A 20,619-nucleotide genomic window follows, 5' to 3' on the forward strand; every position below is an offset into this window, starting at 1 on the left:
ACACATCTTGTTTCTCACTAGCGGAGGCAGACAGCGGCTCAGTCAGACGCACAACAAGACAGAAGACGGTCAGTCCCCCCTTAAGCCAACTGTTCTCACAACATACTTTTTGGAGGAAAAAAAACGTGAGTATTGATCATTTTTCACTTGTACCTAGTTAGTAATAACCGAAAGATTACGCGTGGATGTCAACTTGCTGTGGTAGCCGCCGTCTCCTGGCTTTGGAAAACTTTCTAGCTAGCCTAAAACCACTCGTTCTGGTTAAATTTTCTCCCAAGTTAACCTTAAATACACCAACGGTTACTGTGCAGGCTGTTGAAGGGAAGGCACTTTACAGGTAACCTAGCTAATGATTATTCGAAGTGTGTTGCCCTTAGTTACTAGCAGTGCGTTTTGTACAGTAGACATTTGAATGAGCCAGCTAAAGCTCAGTTACATTAACGTTAACGGTCACTAGTCAACTGTCACCATGTATGTTCAAGGGGGATAATTTAATAGAAAAGTGTTCAGTTTGTAGCAAGCTGTCTGGTCACATGTCTTAACGTTTTGTGTGAATTATCTGTTAACGCCGCTGTGTTGTGTATTCATGTAACGTTAAAGGGTTGGTGGGTTTTTTTTTTACAGACTATGTGGCTGAACTAGCTATTTCTGTTTGTGGTCATCAAAGAAACTCCAAAGCAAAAACTAAACTAAAACTAACTGTTGTGATGAAAATCTTCAAGTAGGATATGTCTGTCAGTGGTTCCCAAAGTGAGATCTGGGGACCTCCAGGGGTTCTTGAAGGGTTTCAGGGGGTCCCGCAGCAGCAAAATGAGAAATAGTTAAATGGAGAATGTATGAGCATGACTGCTTTCATCAATGGGTTCACTGCCCACTCCTACAGTACAGACCGTGATGTAATTAATCTACAAAATCATCTGATAACAAACATATCAATAGGAGCTTCTTTGGGACAAAATGATCTATGTATCTTGACAGGAAAATGTCTGTAAGCTTCTTCTATGGTGGCATTTACTCCCAAGAATAAGATAGTTGAGAAATCCATATCTGAGCACACACACACACAACCCGAAGGAGCAAGAAAAGTTCATTCCCCACACACAATTACTTTTATCTGCCCTCCAAGCCTTGTTTTTTATAGGATCACGTAGTGCTGGGTCATTGTATCCATAAATTTCATTGGTTGGTTCATTGGCCAACACCTTCAATGCAGATTAAAATGAAGATAAAGAATGGAGGGGTAGAAGCAGGCAGGTGTTTTTTTGTTGTAAGCAGTGGCTCATGTATGGAAGCCCTGAGAGGCAACAGAAGAAAAAAAAGGAGATTTTCTTTGGGGATCCAGTTATCACACAGGAGAAACAAAATTAGACGTAACTTAGATTATTGGATCCCCCAAGAGAATCCCAGTTTTTTTTTTTTCAATTGTCTCTCAGGGCTTTCATAACCTCTGTTCTAGAAGGGCGCTGCCATTTTTTCTGCCTCAGAGGGTAACAGACTGCCAATCACAACAGTTTCGGACAATGGTGGTGGATTTTATAGGCCCAGGCCTGAGCCTGCCCCTGACTGTCCAAACTAAATGTAACTGGAGCACAGAAAAAATGGAAAAAAAATCAGCTACTCTTGGAGGCCGATGGATGCTCTTCAAAAAAACTGTAATTGATGCAGTGAAAACCAACACGTTTCGGCATCGTGCCTTCATCAGGGTTCCAGTTCTTGCAAAGTTGTGACAGTTCGTCCTCTTGTACTTGAGCACAGAAAGAAAGGCTTTGGAGAGCAGAGTAATTGTGTGTGGGGGGAATGAACTTTGCTTGCACCTTCAGGTTGTGCGTGTGCTCAAATATGGATTTCTGATTGCAAGCTGCAGTATTGTTCACAAAGACAAAGTTCCCACTGGAGGTTCATGCGTGTAGAGTGGGGCCATTTCCTTGCGTGGGCAGTCCTCTTGCTTGCTCGCAAGTTCACACTTATTCTTGTGAGTTTTGTCATGGAATTGCCACCATAGCCCCTGAGCTACATGTCTCTATAAGGTCAAGCTGCATTGTTGCAGATGCTTAAGCAGGAATTTATCATGCTATTAAGGGCTTTAGTACCAGGATGGTGTAACTTAGCGTAATGGACTCACAGATGTGTAAATGGGTCATATCGTATCAGAATGAAGGAGGTGGTAGATGGAGTTTGGCACATTGCCTGCCTTTTTGGGTACAATAGGTCTGTGGTTGATCCGTCCTGGATGCATTACTGGCACAGTTGATGCCACCCACCACATGCTGTCCTCATAATCCTGTCTTTACCCCATACATCTAAACTGGCTCTTTGTATAATAAACCAACACTGATTTCATTGGACCACCCATCTGAGTACCCACTGAACACCATGTGATAGTTAATGCACCTCATGACAAACCATGGGGAGGGAAATGGGGCAAGGAAGGAAAAAAAATGTCGTATGAGGTAATGGAATTTGGTCCAGGTGACTCATTTGCAGTTTTCTAAGGGCAAGTCAGTTCTTTTATGAACGTGTTCATTGCATCCTAAGCTAGAGGACTTTAGCTTGGTCTAGCGTTTTTCTCCTATCCCATTTCAGACGTCAGATAAACCACATTCTCTTTTGATTTTGGTTATGGCAGGATTATGGATACTACCCGTTGAACAGGGTCATAACAGTACAGTTCCTTGCAATTGCTGTTTGGCACTGTTTACAATTTCCATTGCAGTTTCCAGCCTTATTTTTTTTTTAACTTAGGAACAGATTTGTCATTCACTTTCAGTGAGTACAGTGGGATTAGGCTTGCTCAGGCAGGCTGACAACAAAGACAATGCTATGAAATGGCCCCACTATTTGTCTGCTCAGTCTGTCTGCTTGCATGGAAGTTCTAGACTAAATCTGAGTGAATTCATGGTTTGGCTTGGCATTGCTGTGAACCTCAAGCAGTAGCATATGGTCAACTGGCCACTTCTCTTCAGAACACAGGCCTGTTAACCTATTTAAGTTACTGTTTGAAAAATATACCAAATAGCATTGGGGCATTGTTAGGAATTGTTTTCAGATGAACTGGGCTCAGTCAACAAACAATGGTACTCATAACTAAGCCTGCTTAAATCTGCACTGCTGCTCACCATCTACACATAAAGACCAACAATCTCCTTTAAAGATTATCTACTTTGTAGGGGTATTTGCTATGTGGTTTAGGCTTTTTACTGGGTTAAATGTTGTAAACATGGCATTGTATTGGTGTTTAGGTTATCTGGTACCATTAATAGCCTAATTAAGTTGGTTAGTAACACTGATACTAAGAGTCAGCCCTCATTTGATAGACCTAGACTACAGAACGTGTGGTCCACATGTAGCGTAAACCTAGCCAGGCATGTAAGGTACTACAGTATCATTCATGTTTGTCCATGTGTCTGATCTCTGTTTGAGATTTGTAAGTCGATCATCTTGGTAGATGCAGAATTGATCATAGTATTTGGGAGTGAGGACAGGGAACAGTGGAAGGGATGGGCACAGGTCATATGTTAACTACAGTTAATTAATGTGCATCAGGGAGTACTGTCTAATTGATGTTCCCAGCAATGCCACTGCTATTACTTGGTCTGTCCTCAGCTTTTTGTGCTTTATTCATCCTGCTGCTTACTGACTAATTAATCTAACTGGGAAGATAGAAAACTGAATGTCTTTATAACCAGTGTTGTGGAGACCTTATTACTGTAACAGTGTGTTACAGTACACTCTATTGAGTAACCTGGTAATATAACACATTGTTTTAAAAAACTGGCAAGTAAATGGCATGTTATCACATTCAGAAGAGTGTTGTACAGCAGAGCTGTTAACTCATGTCTTGTAATTATGGTGTAACTTCAACAATTTCCTGTTCCTGTCAAGAAGCATTGAAGAGAGATAGCATCTGTGACATCATTCTGCTTAACTTTTCGCTTTGGTGAATACACAGATATACAACTTACTTTGAAAGTAACTTAAAAGTAATATAACGGGTAATACAAGACATTACTCTGCAGAGAAGTTGATATTCTGACTTATCCACTTTGGCCGTCATGAAATAGTTCAAGTAAATTTCCCAACACTGTACAAAAAGATAAAAAGTTCTTGCACACCTACAATGCCTTGCGCAACACTCATATGCTGTGCCATGAGCATGTGTACAGTTTTGTTCCAAAATGAGATATTCATCACTAGAAAAAATTGACACCTACTCTTACAATCATAGCACAAAACAGTGAAAGTTATGGGACCTTTTTAAATGATAGTAGGTATTTTAAATCCTTGGTTGATCAAATTTAACACTACAGACTGGATCCTCTATATTTTAGAGAAATTAAATGATGAACTTCAGGTAATAATTTATTTTCCAAAATCAATATATTTATGCATTTTGGAATAGAACTGTTCAAATGCACATCGTTACAAGCCTAGGATATCACAATGTGCATTCAGGAAGAACTTACAGTTTGGATGTGGAAAGGAGGCTTGGAGAACAGCTTGTCATCTGATACATGGGGAGTTGTCCTCATAGGATATTTTCAGACTCTTCAAATAACCACAATGGCTGGTTATATTTTCAGTGCTTTCACTGTAGGAAAAGGTCTGGTGGTGGTAAATATTTTCTTGGGTTTTCTGGAGCACAGGCTGAATCATGTTGCCGGAGAGCTTCAGAACCCGAGTTCCTGTGTGTGCAGCGGGCCTATGCAGGTGGTTCTCACAGGAAATTGTTTCTCACTGTTACGTCTGTTCATGGCACCTAGCCATGTTTGTAGGCGTGTGTTTGTGTACTCCTGTAGGTGCGTATGTGGGTGCATAGGCGTTTTGTGTGCATCACACCTGTGGATGAGTTTGAGAGGTAAACTGATCATAGCAAAACAATGTTGACATCTGTTGGTGTGACTGGCATCTGTTGCTGTAACACGCCCCAAGTAAAAACTGACGGCTACTGTTCTCAACTTGTCACGAGTGTCTGATTCACAACATTATTGTGTTATGTGGTCGTATGACATCAGCCAGACCTGTTGATTTTGGCGTATATGCTCTCATTTATAGGCTTGACATGCTTCATAAAGTTGGCTGTTAAACACTTTGTTTCATTGCTACAGGCCTGGTGTTGTCAGTAAACGCAGTTGTAATAGGGCTGGTTTCCTTCTGCTTGTGATGACAATTGCATACTTGACCACATGGTCTCTAATGCTGACCACACAGTCATCATGACTTCTCCGTTGTTCTCTTTGAAGTGGTCTTCTTTCCAATTTGTCTCACCAGGGTGGTTCCTCTTGTTTGTCAGGACCAAACTGGCTTTGTTAACAAGCTGGTTCTCATACGCATGGAATACTGGCATATAACATAATATCCTAAGAAAACAAGCCAGTTGTTGTCATGCAAAAGTGGGGATTAGTGTATGTTGGGATGTTTGTGACTGGAGAAACATGCCTGTTGAAAATGAATTAGGCCGATGTTGTTGCTGCTTTGAAGATTAAAGCTCTGTTTAATCAATACCCCTATTGCGTAGTTTAAATATCTGAAGGCATCTCTTATTTTCTCTTTCTCTCTCCCTGTTCTCTATCTATCTATCTATCTATCTATCTATCTATCTATCTATCTATCTATCTATCTGTCTATCTATTTATCTATCTTTCTGGACTGCTGTACTTTATCTGTTTGCCACACTATATTGTGATATACTGTACCACCATCTATTGTTCAATTTAACCAATAACATTTGTGTATGTCTCTCTTCCAGAAGAGCAACCATGGGGAAGGGATGCATCACAGCCACCAAGTACTTCCTCTTCCTCTTCAACCTCCTCTTCTTTGTAAGTGGCCACATTCCTTCATCACTACTTAGTAGCCATGCTGCAGTAATTAGAGAGGCACAGCTCGCACCGTCTGACCCACATCACAGGACTTTCACTCTGCAGCACTGTTGATCTAAGATAGAAATATGTAGATGTGTTCTTTGTGCCTCTCAGCTGTTGGCTGTTATTTGAATAGGCCTCCTTATTCAAATAGAACCAGAGATTAGCGGAGATACATAGGGAAATGTCACCTGTGGCTCTACCTGGGGAAGAGGCTTTACGGTGTACCGCAGCACAGCCAGGTCTGAGAAAGAGCAGATGGTTTCTATTTGTTGCCTCCTGTCTCACACCAGCCACAACATAAGGTCCAGGGGTTGATAAAACCCCAGACTCTCCTAAAACTGACTCAACTGCTCCTCTCTTTAAACTCTGCACCAAGGATGTCCGGACCTTTCCAGTGAGTCTCCAGCTATAAACCTGACACAGACCTTTTGATGTGAACATTGACTCGACTGGTGTCTAATAGGAAGCGTGTGTGTCTGTGTCAGTGTGTGGATATAGAGGAGACTAGTGGAGGCTAGGGGCAGCCAGGAAGTGGTGGGCTAATGATGGCTGCCAGGAGCTCAACAGTCCCTCCAAATGAACAGCTCTTAACCAGGGCTCTAATTACCACTGTGGGGTGGGGGAGTGGGGGTTCAAGGGGGAAGCTGGTGAATCAACAGACCCTCTCATCTATGGATTTAGCCCCCACTACAGCGCCCCACGTCTCCTAAACAAGTACCCTCTTAATTACACAGGAGTTCGGAGCTTCTTAACCTCATTACAAGGGTATTAGGGGTAAAACTACTGCCAGAGTGTTCCGGTCCAGAAGTGATGATTCTTCTTGTTTCTGCTGCTGCTGCTGATCTTGACCCCTTGATCCTTAGTTACACTGCTCAGTTTGCTGTTTTAAATGGGTGATTGTGGACTGAGTATGACTGGTAGATCTTCAGTGAATATAACTGTTGATGGCATGTGTTTAATTGCCAGCAAAGTGGATCTCTTGATCCTCATCCACATCCTCTTTCCTCCCTCAATTAGCTGTGAGAGATTGAGAGAGACAGAGAGACAGAGAGAAGGGAGAGGATCTGATTAGTCCCAGATGTGAAAGAGTGGGGAAGCAAACATACAGCCTTCTCTTTAAGACACACCAACACAAACCCTTTGTTTTATCTCTTGCATGTCTGCCTTACATCCTCAAGCCTGTTATCTGACTCTTTTCAATTTGTTGTCCACAGATCTTTGGAGCACTGATCATGGGCTTTGGGCTGTGGGTTCTCCTTGATAATCAGAGTTTCATTGCTGTTCTACGTAAGTGATATGACACACACACACACATACATGCACACACACACACACCTACAGAGTCCTTCTGCCACGTCCTACAGTGAAACGCTCACGTCAGCAAACATTCAGCATTTTTTGACCCATGTAAGTTCAGCTGTTCTGAGCACAGAGCAAAGTGAAAATAGAGATTGGCGAGTGTGCTTGTCAAATCCTAAAACCCCAGGCCTGCTCTGTGCAGCTTATGTGGATTTCATCTTGTTGGCCTCATTCCCACGGACCCAAGGGAAGCAGGCAATAAAATCAGAGGGATGTTCGCAGCAAAAGCACCAAAAATCTGACTCGGAACCGAAAGCTGATGACTTCCTCAACCATTCGAAAGTAGCATTCTGTTTAGACATACACACACATCCACAGTGAAAGGGTATTGGGTCAGTGACAGGAGGTGACAGGCTCTCACTGTAAACACGAGTATCAAGGCATCTCAAGTGTTTCATCTTATGTTTGAAAATAGCAGCTTACTTCCCAGCAGTGGGTTACTGAGATGTACTTTGAACTTGCCTGTTCACAACCTCTCACCTCCCCAGATTGCAGAGGTACACCAACACATTCTCACACCCTCACAGATGTTGTTACACATCTATTTCTAGACCCCTCTTGCGTGAGTAGGAGGCAGTGGAGAAACTGTGTGATAAAGAAACCAAATTTTTTAGCTTTGTCACAGATGAACTAAATCACAGGTTATCTAGAATGAAGAGACTGCAGAAAGTATAATGAAGCCCGGTTTCAGCCTTGCCTGAACAGAACAGGGAACCATGGATGGAAACTCAAACTACCATAAATCTCGTTATAAATGCTTTCAGTATGCTCAGCCCAGATGGAGCGTTGCCGAGAGCAGCAGTGGAGTTGTTCTCCCAACGTCAGTCTATAAAGAAGAATTCTTTCTATTTCTTATCTGGCAAGTTAATATGCTTGGAAGTCAAACACAGCAGTTTTTAATGACTATATGAGATTTACTGCTCTTAAACAGGAGTGTTTTTTTTCACATAACTCTGGTTTTAATTCCAGTTCACACTTTGAATTTGTTTAGCCCTTCTGTATGTGAAGTTTCTGGAAGAGCAAGGCCCTCTCTAAGGACTGAGCAGAGCTGGAGAAGTCTATATTTAGTCTGAACGTTCATGCTGCTTTGACTAATGAGTTGCGAGAAGACTGGAGTTTTGACAAAAGACTGACCAGAACTGGCCTTGCTTCCTGTACCCGTCATACTGGGTCCTATCTTCCTCTGGCTCATATTTTTGCACTCAAGGCCACTGCCCTCAGTGGAATCGCTCCAGGGTCACTGCTGAGCCGGGTCTGCTTATCGCTGGTCGGGCGTCTGGAGCATAGAAAGCAGTACAGTATCTTTCTGCCATCCCTGCCAGCCCCAGTCCTATTGTGATAATCCAGCAGCTCCTCCAGAAATAGCTGAGATCCTGCTTCGCTGATACTCTGAGGATTTCCCTTCCTATATGGGGGCCTGGTGACCTTCTATACTCCTGTTTCTCTTCCCTGTACCCAGGGTGGGTCCTCCTCAGCTCCTCCATGGGTCCATGGATTCCCAGCCTCCCTTGCTACTCTCCATAGAGAGACAAAAACCAAAGCAGCAGGCAGCTTTGTTTATTGACTCTCTGGGTTCTCCTCAGAAGTTGTACCATAGCATAACTGAAAACAGGATCTCAGTGTTTTCAGTTTCCATTCTTTATGAGTTATATTAATAGAGCCCTTTGCAGCTGTCCCAACCTCTTCAGGGGGACTTTTGGAATGTTTTGGTTTCACTCCTATTCTTCAGTTAAAATGTCACCTTCCCCTCAATATACTCTCCTCTCTATCAGTGCAGCGCTGTTAATAGTTTACCAATGTGACATGGCATCTTGGGTTTATCATGCTGGCACTTGCCAAAACACAGCTTGCCTTGTGTTTAAACAAAACTAGGCCTTGGAGAGGAGGTCTATGAGCTGGGGAGTGCGCCAAAGCACAATGTGGAGGTATGCTGCAGAACAATTCTGAAGCTTTTTCCAATGTTCCAAACAGAGTACCAGGTTGGAAAATCATATTTCATCGGAACCTTTAACTTTAGAAATTCAGCTCAACGTTGATCTAGTTATGTTTACAACTTAAATCTGTATATAATGTCAGGCATTAATTTTCTCCCACTGTACACAGACTATGAATGTGTGGCTCTGGCCGTGTTTACAGAAGGACCTGCAATACCAAACAGTCCTCCCTCCTCCCTCAGCAACTTTCTTAAAGGGCACCATGATTCTTGCCTCTTTAAATGGAAATTTCCGTGGAAACCACCCGAGGAACTATTTTGGAATATCCAGCAGAGACCTAGATGGAAACTTGCCATAGTACAAGACAGAGCAGCGCAGTAACCAGGCAAACACATGCTGACTTCAGGAGAAAGCTATGTTTTAGCATTACCACAGAAGACACACAGATGCTAGCCCAACAGAGGAGGGCTTGTAAGTATCTGTTGCTCTGCAATTTGGATACACCTGGTGGAGAGTCTGAGAAAAAAACGCTTGTTTGAGTTTTGAAAAGAGCTAAAATGTAAAAGTCAGTGCTGCCGATTTCCCTTCAGTATGTATGTATGTCAATCAAAAAGAATGGATGCATTGCTATTAACTTGCCAGGAATATTACTGTTCCTGGCAAGGAACTATTCCTATTAGGCATTATCCTAGCCCATGTTCAGAATTTGTTTTGAGATTGCATCAGTGTTGCATAGTGTTTCCTCCAACCCCAGGGTGTATATTTTTATTGGGAAGTGTTGAGTTAAGCGTAGGGCTGCAGGGGAAATGTGTACAAACATCTATCACGGTTTTAGTTCCCACAATTAAACTTTTTGCTTCACTGTTTTCTCTGCTCTATCTCTGCCACAGATATTGATTTTTTTTGTCCGTGACTAGAGCCACAGCAGTCCCTCACATGTCTTAAGTCTTGCAAAACTAAGACTTGTGTTGCTGCTGCTCTTTATCTCTAGAGTGAATCTCTGTTAGTGGTGAGACGTTTGGTACACTAAGCATTGCACACGTCCCCAAAGTCTCTATCTGATGCCTATTTCTAAGGAACCAAGTGGATATTCTCTGCTGTGGCTGTTGCTGACGCAGGCTGTCTCTCTGTGTGTGTGTGTGTGTGTGTGTGTGTGTGCGTGTGTGTGTGTGTGTGTAAAAGACAGAGCGACAGACTGAAATGGTGTAACGCGCTGCAAGGGAGTGCTGAATATAGATCATATGTTTCTCTGCCCCTCTTTAAATGCTACCCTACAGCCACATACACACACTCTATATGGTGCCTGCTCTCTACTTAAAAAAGGTGGAGGGCCCAATCAACCTTTTAGCTTTCAATTACTCTCAAACCACCATGACATAGGAGTGTGTCGTTCTTGTAACCCATATAGAAGCAGGGGCGTACATACACGTGTCTTCATGTCGGCTGCTTGGCTGGGTGTACATATACAGTCATACAAACTTATACAGTGGAGTTCTACTTGGAAAGGCTACAAGTTTTCATGTGGAATTATTCATTCATATTGTCCATCTGTCAGGGTTTATCTCATGATTTCTGCATGGAGAATCAACAGATAATATGACACAGGGATTTGGAATAACTACGTCTATTCAGCGTCGTCGTGAGCAAGCCAAGGCTTTGAAGCGACATTGCATTGTATTCGTGGAGCAGTGGTGGATCAGCTGCTGTGGCTGTCAGCTTCTCCACCAATGGTCGGGGGTGAGTTATCCGATGGCGCTGGCTGGTTTGCTTGAACCAGGAATCTCTGGGAGTTGGAGCCATATCACAGAGCCCAGATCCAGGCTTCATCTGCAGACCAAGCTCTTGCTCTCTGGAGCTTCTCCAGCCCAGATAAAACACAGCCACATAATGGCTCCAGTTTATCTCCTCTCCAACCGTCCAATCTTCCGTTCCAGTTCCCACCCCCTTTCTCCTGGATCTCTCCCGCTCTACATACCAAAGAGGGAAATCAATTCATCTCTCCCCACATTGCCTTGTCTTGGTCCAGCTCTTTCTGGTGGACTATTAAAATGATCCTTTAGGGGAGAGAAGCATTAGAATGTTCCGAATTCAACATGGAAGCTTTGTTCTGTGAAGCTTTTTTTGGCTCGCTGTATCAACATGGTCTTGTGTGTGCAGTAGGCCAACCTCTGAGCTCCAGATTTGTTTGCAAACACGCACTGTGGTTGCAGTGGAATAAAAAGAGCAGAGATCAGGTCCTCAGTGCTCTTGCATTATTAGACAAGATTATATGTGTCAGTGTATTCTGTGCTCCATAGGGTTGTATGTATGTTTGTGTTAAACATGCACTATGAGATTAGCTGTAAAGCTGTAGCATAATAAACTGTCACTTGGTAGTACTGTATGTGTGCACTTTGCATGTGTGGTTCTGTGGTGTGCCAAATAGTTGACTCCATCCTGTGTGTTTGTGCTTGTGTTCCTCCAGAGGAGTCGTCAAACACGTTGAAGGTGGCTTCCTACATCCTCATCGGCGTGGGTTCCCTGTCCATGGCCATGGGCTTCTTCGGCTGCATAGGAGCCATCTATGAAATCCGTTGTCTGCTGGGCCTGGTGAGGCGTTACAATCACCTCCAGCTCTCATGCCGGCATGCTATAGCTTGGCTTCGTACTCATAGAGAACAACACCTTCACTACAATAGATAAGCCATTCAAACAACTAAACCTAAAACTGTGTGACTCATTTAAGATGTAACCACAGTGCACTCATTAGCACACAGGCCTACCCACTGTATATTTGCAATTGCTATGCAACCATTGAAAATACACAAAAGATACAGTTATTTTTATTCTGAGACCGAGATATGAAACCTCTATGTAAATGCACCTGCTTGAAATCCCATGCACAGCTAAGAATGCATGATTCCTCGTGACATTAAAGCCCTTCATCATTTCTGCTTATGTGTGGCCTGGGGGGGGGGGGGGGGGGACGACTTAGGGGGTACAGAGAAGAGTGGGGATGGGTGCATGACCTCTAAAGGTTTAAACCTGCTAGGGGTTAACAGGGAAACGACGGTGACCTACTTCCCCCCAGTGACAATGACCAGCTGGCGGCCCATAGCCTACTCCAACGGGGGACCCTCCACCCCCCATCCCACACACACACACACACACACACCACCTCTTACTCTATGTGAAATCCTATACTCTTAAGTGAGACATACTGACATTACTGTGGAAGGATCCTTAATGGCTTACACTGTTCCTCTGTTAAGGCTTCAGAGATTATGTTTAAGACGCTGTATCTCTAAACACAGATTAAAGGCAAACGAAAATGAAAGGTAACAATGTCTGCCTTGCCCAGGGAAGTGATTTTTATTTTTGTTTTTTTCACTGGTTTTGTTAGGATTTTTTTATCGCCAACTCTAATGGGAGATTACTCATTTCCTACTTTTTCCTGTTTGTTTCGTGTGTGTGCTGATCACATCCTTGCTTGATATTCTCTGTAGACATGGCCTGCACATTAATATTTTTCTCCTCAAATCGCAGTGATGCCAGTGTTTTGTGGGCTTTGATTGTGAATGTTGTTATAATGCTGTGTCCCTTTATCCGCCACAGTACTTCACCTGCCTCCTGCTCATCCTCATCGCCCAGGTGACTGCTGGAGTGCTCATTTACTTCCAAAGGGATCGGGTGAGTCACTGTTACCTAGCTCTAATAATAATAGTATCTCCCTCTTTGCATCTCTCCCTCCCCTTCTTTCCTACTGTCTCTTTTCCCTCTTCGTTTGTCCTTCTGTCTTTATGTCTTACTCTGTCTTCCTAGCTCCTCTCACTTCATTCTCTGCCCTAATTTTACGTCCTCTTTCACCCTCCTCCCCCTGCTTCCCATGCTCTCTCCCTCCCTCTCACCATCCTTCCTTCCCTCAGTACAGCTGGGACCGACTGGGCATTCCCGCGCCCCCGCCTTCACAGCTGTGGCTGGCTGCATTTTAGTCTTGACTAAGGCCTGTTAGGAAGCCCCCCGACATCCCGTGATGAAATGGACAGTTAGCTCCGCGTATGGAAAGTGACAGTGGTGTGGGTTTGTGATTGATGTCACTGGATACTGGTCGAAAGTGAGACAGAGCAGGTGGGCTGTGGAATATATGTGACATCTCTAGAGGAAGTAGCACTGAGGCTCCTGCACTGTATGTTTCCATTGTTCTCTTGGTTCCCCCGCTGAGTTTGTGTTTTGTGAGAGAGAGAGAGAGAGAGAGAACCAAAAGTTCATAGTGGGTGAGCGGGGCTAAAGCTGCTGTCATTTGCTGACATATTTAACTGGTATGTCTAATATTGCCACATCTGGGACGATGGTAATTATCATCCCAGAGATAGAAACCACTTGCCAGTGAAGTCTCTGATGGCACAGTGCCCCCTACAGGTGGGATCAGCAACTCACCAGGGTTGATCGAATATGTTCTAGTCTTTGCTCTGGGTTGAAAAGGGGCATTCAAGCTCAACGTCATTCTGTTTTGATCTGAAGAACCATACCAAACTGTAATAAACTATGCAGCCTGCGTGTTTGCACTTTGCATAAAGGGAGTGTTGTGTTTGAACACACCAACCCCTCTGACCGGTTTCATGTTTCGTGAACTCGGCCATTGTCTCCTAGCATTTCTAAAGCCATTCCCATGATCAGCCTCACCCCTCCAGGACTCGGGATAGGTGGAGGCTGCCGTCGCCTTTTCAGCTGTTTGCCTTTCAGTTGGGTGTATGTGCTTACGAACGTGTGTGTGTGTTTGTGTGTGTGTCTGTGAGAGCACGTGTGTGTCCCTAGCCTAGACATGCTCCCTGTGTTTAAGGTTTACCACAGGGCAGGGTGGTGCCCTTTCCCAGAACAGGGTGAGGCTCTCGCTCGTCTCCTGTAGGGCTCTGAAGATACTTCCCTACCACTGTACTGTGACTCCACACACACATAAACACAGAATCATGCTCCCTCTAAGCTGTACTTGTGCAATGTTTCAGCCCAACACAGGACTTCATCAAGCAATTCTAGCTCACATATTGCCTGATGAAACATTTGGTTAAAAGGTTGCACCAGAAAATCTTAGTGGGGGCAAGATTTCGTGAGTGGATGTTTTCATTTCTTCAGCACTGTCTTTAGTTTTTACCCTGCACCTGAGATTAACTGCTATCTAGAATGTGTACTCACTGTTTTCTGTGTCTCACAAACCAATACACAAATAAACATAACCATTCATATTATTTGTGTGCACTGTAAACTGATCATCAGTATTGTGTGTATTATGAATTACTGTGATGTGTACACTATGGGTTATTGATATCCTATCCTCATTGGTTTTCCCCAGCTGAAATACGAGATGTCCAACATCATTAAGGGTATGCTGGTCAACTACACTGGGCAGAACAGGACCACAGAACACACATGGGACTACATCCAGAGGACGGTGAGTTGGCTCGACCAAGGCCCAGAGGGGAACAGCCGCATGACTCTATAGAGTGGAAGCCATTGTACTATAGTAATTGAATAAGACTAAAGCAACTAACTAACTATATAGCACTTTTCTTAAGCTAGTGCTGTAATATAAAAGGAACAAAATAAACATATTAAACAAGTCAGCTATAGTAAAGAGATGACTTGCATTGCTTGCTCCATTAGTACCTTCTTCATGCAAGAAGTAGCACAAGACCATGTAATGCCAATATTATCATTACAATATAAAGAAACATTTAAAAAATATGCTACAACAGGTTGCATTAACATATGCCATTTGGTGGAAACTCACTCACGAGAACTGAGATTGGCCCGCTTCATATTTCCTCCTACATTTATCCGGTTAATATTGATCCACCGATAGAGAAGACAACATGGAGCAGATCGAAGAGAGACTAGCTGAGGAGGTTTGCAAATATGTTCATTTGTACGACACCTTGTCCTCAAGTTATAAAGAGTATCAGATGTCACTGAATTCATAGTGAGAAACATCCCAAAACATGAGTGTCAGAGAATGTAAACACTGCTACTTCTGTTGTTATTACTTCCATGCTAACAAAACACGACACTGCCATAGACTACCATAGACTGTAGGTGTAGACACCTACAGCGTAGCAACGCGACACTTCGATGCAGAACTATAAAACACTAAAGTACTACTAAATAACAGCAAATAGCAAATAAAATTAACAGTCTATAACAACTTGAAGTCAGACAGCACCATGCTCTGATACTGTTAGACAAAGTTTTCTGTGTTTTCTGCCCTGTTTCTTTCCCCCCTCGTTCTTTCTCTCTCTCCTGCCAAGCCTCTTTCCCCTGTGGTGTTGTTGGGAACAGCAGCCAAGAAGGGATTGGTCTCAAACAACACAATTGGAATGCTCCTTCACTGTGGCAATGGATTTGACAGTTTTATATTAATCTCATTTGATGTGCCATAAATCTTGCTATTGCTTTCTCTTCTTTCTTTTGTCCTCTTCTTGTACTTTTTTGCCCCTGCCAATATTTTGCTTTATAGAGTTTTTATAATTTTTTTAAATTAAAACTCAACCTTCTCTCCATCTCCATCTCCCTCTTTCTCTTTACCTCCTTTTCTCTCTCTCTCTCTCTCTCGCCTCCTTCCCTCCGACCAGATGAAGTGCTGTGGGTGGACTGGTCCAGGTAACTGGTCCGAGAACATCTGGATTAAGAACAGCTCCCAGATCCTCTACTCCTGCTCCTGTCGTAACGAAACTCTGCCCGGCACTGACATCAAGGAGACGGGTCTGTGTGAGAACCTGTCCGCAGACCTTCCTGTTTATGAAACGGTACGTAATACTCACAAAATCTCCAATACCATTTTAGGTTAAAAATCAATGTCTAAAATCCAGTTGTGCACCTACACTGATCACTGTTTATGTTATTTGTCACATCTCAGTCTAAATAAGTGAATAGTATCAATGCCAGCATGGCAGACCTGGATCAAATAATAGTTGTATAGTAATAGTAGTTTGCAAATAAATTTTATCGTTAGAGAAGTATAATTTTTGCTTGGAATATGCAATTGGTAGGGTTCAAGACATCGGACAGTAAAATGAGTGCTAGAAACTTTAGTCAATCAGAGGAAGTATGCAGGGTCCAAAATTAACTTTTTGGCTTACCTGCCAAGGTGGCTGGTAGATGAAAAAATGTACCGGCCAGACAGATTTTTCACCAGCCAAAAATAATAAATTGCTTTTTACTATTGCAATTTGCTATTATTACTATTTAGCATGTCGTCTTGGTCTCATATGCGATTCTCAATCAATATTATAGTAGTGTGCAGTAATAATAGTAGTAACATCAACTGTATGCAGAAATATTAATTCAACTGTTTCAACACTAAAGTGTAACACATTTGAATTAATAAATTCAGTGGTATTCAACATGACCCCCTCCTTAAACTCCAGCCGTGTTCTTGGAGCACCTGAATCATTGTATCGCCACCTCTCACAGAACTTCCTCGATAGTTTCGGCGGATGAGACGAGGAGGGGGCGCTTGCATTGGCCGTGGCAGCAGTGCTCTCTTCGGCCTGAAGTTCACCTGTTTTCTTTCTCTTTCCTGGGGGCTCCACTCCCGCAATAAATCTCCACATGGCTGGGTTTGTTTCAACTGTAACAAAAAATCGCGCGGTTTGATGACTGACGCAATTACGTACTACGCACGACACACGCAGCACGGCAGATCTAGCAGATTGAAGTGACAGCAAACCAGCAGCTTTCTCCAGCGCGTGCAGGAAATTCATTTTTTTCTACCGGCCAGAGTGCCGGGTGGTCTCCATAATTTACTCGCCAAAGACTAAATTTACCCGCATTTGGCGACTGGCGAGTGTTAATTTTGGACCCTGGAAGTATGTGAAAGTCAGTATATTTGTTTTTTTATACTCTTCTGTGATTGACACCTTACACCATCTAAATTGTTATACTGTAATAAACTCCACCCAGCCTGTGCCCCAGGAGGGTTAAAACAAATGCCCAAATTATTTGCGAATGCTAATTGCCTCAGGTCTAGACCGCGGCTCGGTTTACTTCATCAGGGCGGAACACAAGACAGCTATGCCGGCATTGTTCTGTGAGACTACTTCACACCTTTACACATTATGTAACCTGATTTGACTCATGTTGTGTAACTCCTGCTGCCAACTCAGTGTGACTGTATGGTCGTACTTAATCAGCCCAGTGAACACTGACAGTTGAGGCGTGTTGTTTGTGCTGTGTGATTTGTTCAAACACCAGGAAGGCTGTGCTGTGCTGTTGTTTGGTCTGTGTGTTTCAGAATCCTCTCTCTCTCTTTCTCTCTCTCTCTCTCTCTGTCTCCCTCTCTCTCTCCCTTAGTCCACCGTTTTCCACAGCTCAGCTAAGCCCTGTTATTCTTCCCCTCAGCGGCTCAGTCCAAAGACAGCAGTTGTGTTTGGAGAAGGCTCTGTTCATGTCCGGCTGGGATCATGCAGCCATTCATCTCTCTCTCTCTGCACGTCTGCCTGCCCCCCCCACCCCCACCCCCACCCCCTGTCTTTCTGAGTCTTTCTTAACCTCTTTCTCTCTCTCTCTCTCATCTCTCTAGGGCTGTATCAGCAACGTGGAGGGATGGCTCCTGGAGAACTGTGGAGTTATTCTTGGAATCTGTGTCGGAGTGGCGGTTATCGAGGTATCTGTCTCTCCCCCGTAGTAGCTCTAATATGCGGACTATGCGCATGTTAGCTGTCCATATGACCCGACAGCCTCTCATACCTCTATTTATAGGAAGCCTGTTGTTGCGCGTATGTGTATGTGTGAGTGCCTGTGCATATATACCTGTGTATAGGGGAATTCTGACGTGTTTGTGTGTGTTCCAGTCAGTTTTAGCTCTGATAACTGAGTTGACATCTCTGTCTTCTGCAGCTCCTGGGAATGATCCTGTCCATGTGTCTGTGCAAGAGTGTCGTCCAGGAGGACTATACCAAAGTACCCAAGTACTGAGCTGAAGACAGAACCAGCGCCACACCACACAGATGGACGGTCTCTCTCTCTCTCTCTCTCTCTCTCTCTCTCTCTCTCTCTCTCTCTCTCTCCTTCTCTCACATTCTTTTGTACACACACAAATTGAGGCAGCTGTCTCCACCGTTTAAGCTTCTCCTGCCTAGACAGCTGTGCAAATCCCTCACTCCATATGTGTCACACAAACACACACACCTTTCAATCAAGCCTGGCACACTTGTTGGACTCGTGGACTTTTTCGGACATACGCTCTCAACTTACCACGGGCCACAACCTACAAGTGCGTGCACATTCTTGTCTTATCCTTAATGAAATGATACATTTTTTAAGGAGACGCTTGTAGCTATAGGTAATGGATTTTGGTGGGAGCCAGAGAATTTTACAGTATGATAATGTTCATGTGTGAATGAACTCTTTGTGTGGTATCGTTTTCCTTGGCTGTCCTCCCTGAAGCGCTTATCCTACTAGTAGTTAGCCCCGTCTTTGTGAGAGAGAGAGCACTTTAGTGACATTTGGTGAGCGGAGAGCTGGAGCATCCTCTCTAACTTGAGGCAGGGAGATGAGAGGGAGATGGGAGGGTGTGGGTGGGTGCATGGTGGATGCTCACAAGAGGGATTAATCCCACTCTGTAATCCCATAGCTGGTATTTTTGGTGCAGAGGGTGGAGGAGAGGCCCCCGGGCTGAGCCAGGGCAGGGTTGCTGTGGTTGAGGCTTTGGCTTCTTTCATCAGCTCCTTGCACTGAGGAGCCCTAATATTAGCCTCCCTTTACCCCCACCACCTCCTCCTCCTCCCTCCCATCCATCCATCCTCTGTCCACCTCTGTAATCCACCTCTCTGTCTTCCTCCCGGGTGCGTCTGACTGGTAACCAGTGGCTTGCAAAATGAATAGTTCTGCATGAAGTACTTGTGTGTGTATGATGTGTTGAGTGAGTATTTTATTTCTTTTTGTTCTTTTTTATTATATTCTTATGTCATCTCTGTTTTTTTACAACTGTATATATGTCTTTGGTAAGGGATTATTGCACTTCTGTGCTTGGTCAGCGTTTTATATGGGAAAGCGGTCACCCACATGCTCTTGTTTTAAGAGTCCTATTGTTCTTTGTTTCCACTCTATTGTTTATGATGTACAGAGTGTGGCTGCCAGAGCGGCTCGTCAGCACTATTTCGGTCCGAATCAGAGAAATTGGAGTCCAACTTTAAGTTTGTCGAGTGAGTCTGTTGGTTCCTCTTAAAGCGATATTTTCATTTTTTAGCACGTATAACATAGCATGAGTTTGTGAACAGACAACCAACCATAGTGTCTGCCTCAGGTATCTGTACTGAAGTCATTCACTCCTGCTTTCATTTTGAAAACCTTGGTTATTTAATCATAGTGATAACACATGAAGACTGCAGCAGTGTAAACTAACCTAATAAACCCTAATTCTCTTCTCTATATCATTGGTAACAAGAGTAGAGAAAAATGTTGGAAGCTTAGTGACTATATTTCTGAGGCAGCTAAAGCCATGTGTGTGCTAAAATATGTTCTACAAAAGTGTTTAAATATTGCTTTGAGTTTTCTTGTCCCATCTCACCATCTCAGTTCTTCCACTTCATTTCAAACAGACTATTATGGGCGACTTTAATGGTTAATTTAGTGGATAGATTGCTGTTTTTTGTGGTATGTAATTTGTCATGCATCTCACATTAGTTTAATTCAACAGTCATTTTAAATTGTGTTCCTCATGCTGCAATTACACAAGAGGGAGGAAACTGGCCATTTGTTATAAAAAGAACAATGGAGTCTATCAGAGTGTTACAATCAGCCTCTACTTTATGACCTGCCAAATTTAAACATTAATTTAACTTAAATATAGATGAAGGCTTTTTATTGTGTGTTTAAAATGTTTTTACACTTTTACAGAAAAAGAACTGTATTTTGTTAGGTAGAAGAAAATGTTCCTGGACCTAGAAGCCATGTTTTAAAAAAAAAATGTGCATTTCTTTTCTTTATCAAGAATTATTAATAAACTGAACCTACCAGAATCAGTTGAACACTTGTCTTATTTCATGTCTTATTTCATGTCATTAGTTGAAACATTTGTTTAAAGTAACAGAGGTTAGGTTGAGATACAGACCGTTATTTTGCTAAGCAGATTCTATCTAAAGGAAAGTCCCTTTATTTCCTTAGAACTTAACACGTGGTCATTTATCAGTTTTATACTGAAGGCAGCCAGAAGATGGCAGTATATACTTACAATGTCACTGGCTCAGGGACTAAGGCATTAGAGACAGGCAAAGGAGAGCATGAATTCAGCAGCTTATGATGTTTTTAGTGTAAAACAAAAGATGCTTTATGAAAGGATTAATTATGTCTGAATTTTTGATTTGTGGAAGTGGCAGATTTAATTATATATCTGCTTTATGCAGATTATTTTCAGGTAGAACACTAATAACCTTTGCCTCCCTAGTTCTACACCTTTGGGCTAGTTCATTTATTTTCTGATAATTTGCCTA

The 20,619-nt window shown here is 43.1% G+C and overlaps 1 protein-coding gene across 2 annotated transcripts; it reads left to right on the forward strand.

The window, feature by feature from the left end:
- Nucleotides 1–31: 31 nt before the first annotated feature.
- On the forward strand, nt 32–20,141 carry cd82b (CD82 molecule b). Of its 2 annotated transcripts, none has more exons than XM_071896659.2 (9): nt 32–125; nt 5,747–5,819; nt 7,079–7,151; nt 11,622–11,746; nt 12,752–12,826; nt 14,484–14,582; nt 15,760–15,933; nt 17,709–17,792; nt 18,026–20,141. In XM_071896659.2, exons 2-9 carry the CDS (start codon nt 5,757–5,759, stop codon nt 18,101–18,103), a joined length of 771 nt encoding a protein of 256 aa, XP_071752760.1. In that variant the 5' UTR covers nt 32–125; nt 5,747–5,756; the 3' UTR covers nt 18,104–20,141. The 2 variants fall into 2 exon arrangements, with proteins under 2 accessions (XP_071752760.1, XP_078139012.1); XM_078282886.1 differs by having other exon boundaries at nt 54–129; nt 5,750–5,819.
- The last annotated feature ends 478 nt before the right edge of the window (nt 20,142–20,619 follow it).

The sequence above is a fragment of the Centroberyx gerrardi genome, chromosome 4 (assembly GCF_048128805.1).
Source record: "Centroberyx gerrardi isolate f3 chromosome 4, fCenGer3.hap1.cur.20231027, whole genome shotgun sequence".
Taxonomy (NCBI): domain Eukaryota; kingdom Metazoa; phylum Chordata; class Actinopteri; order Beryciformes; family Berycidae; genus Centroberyx; species Centroberyx gerrardi.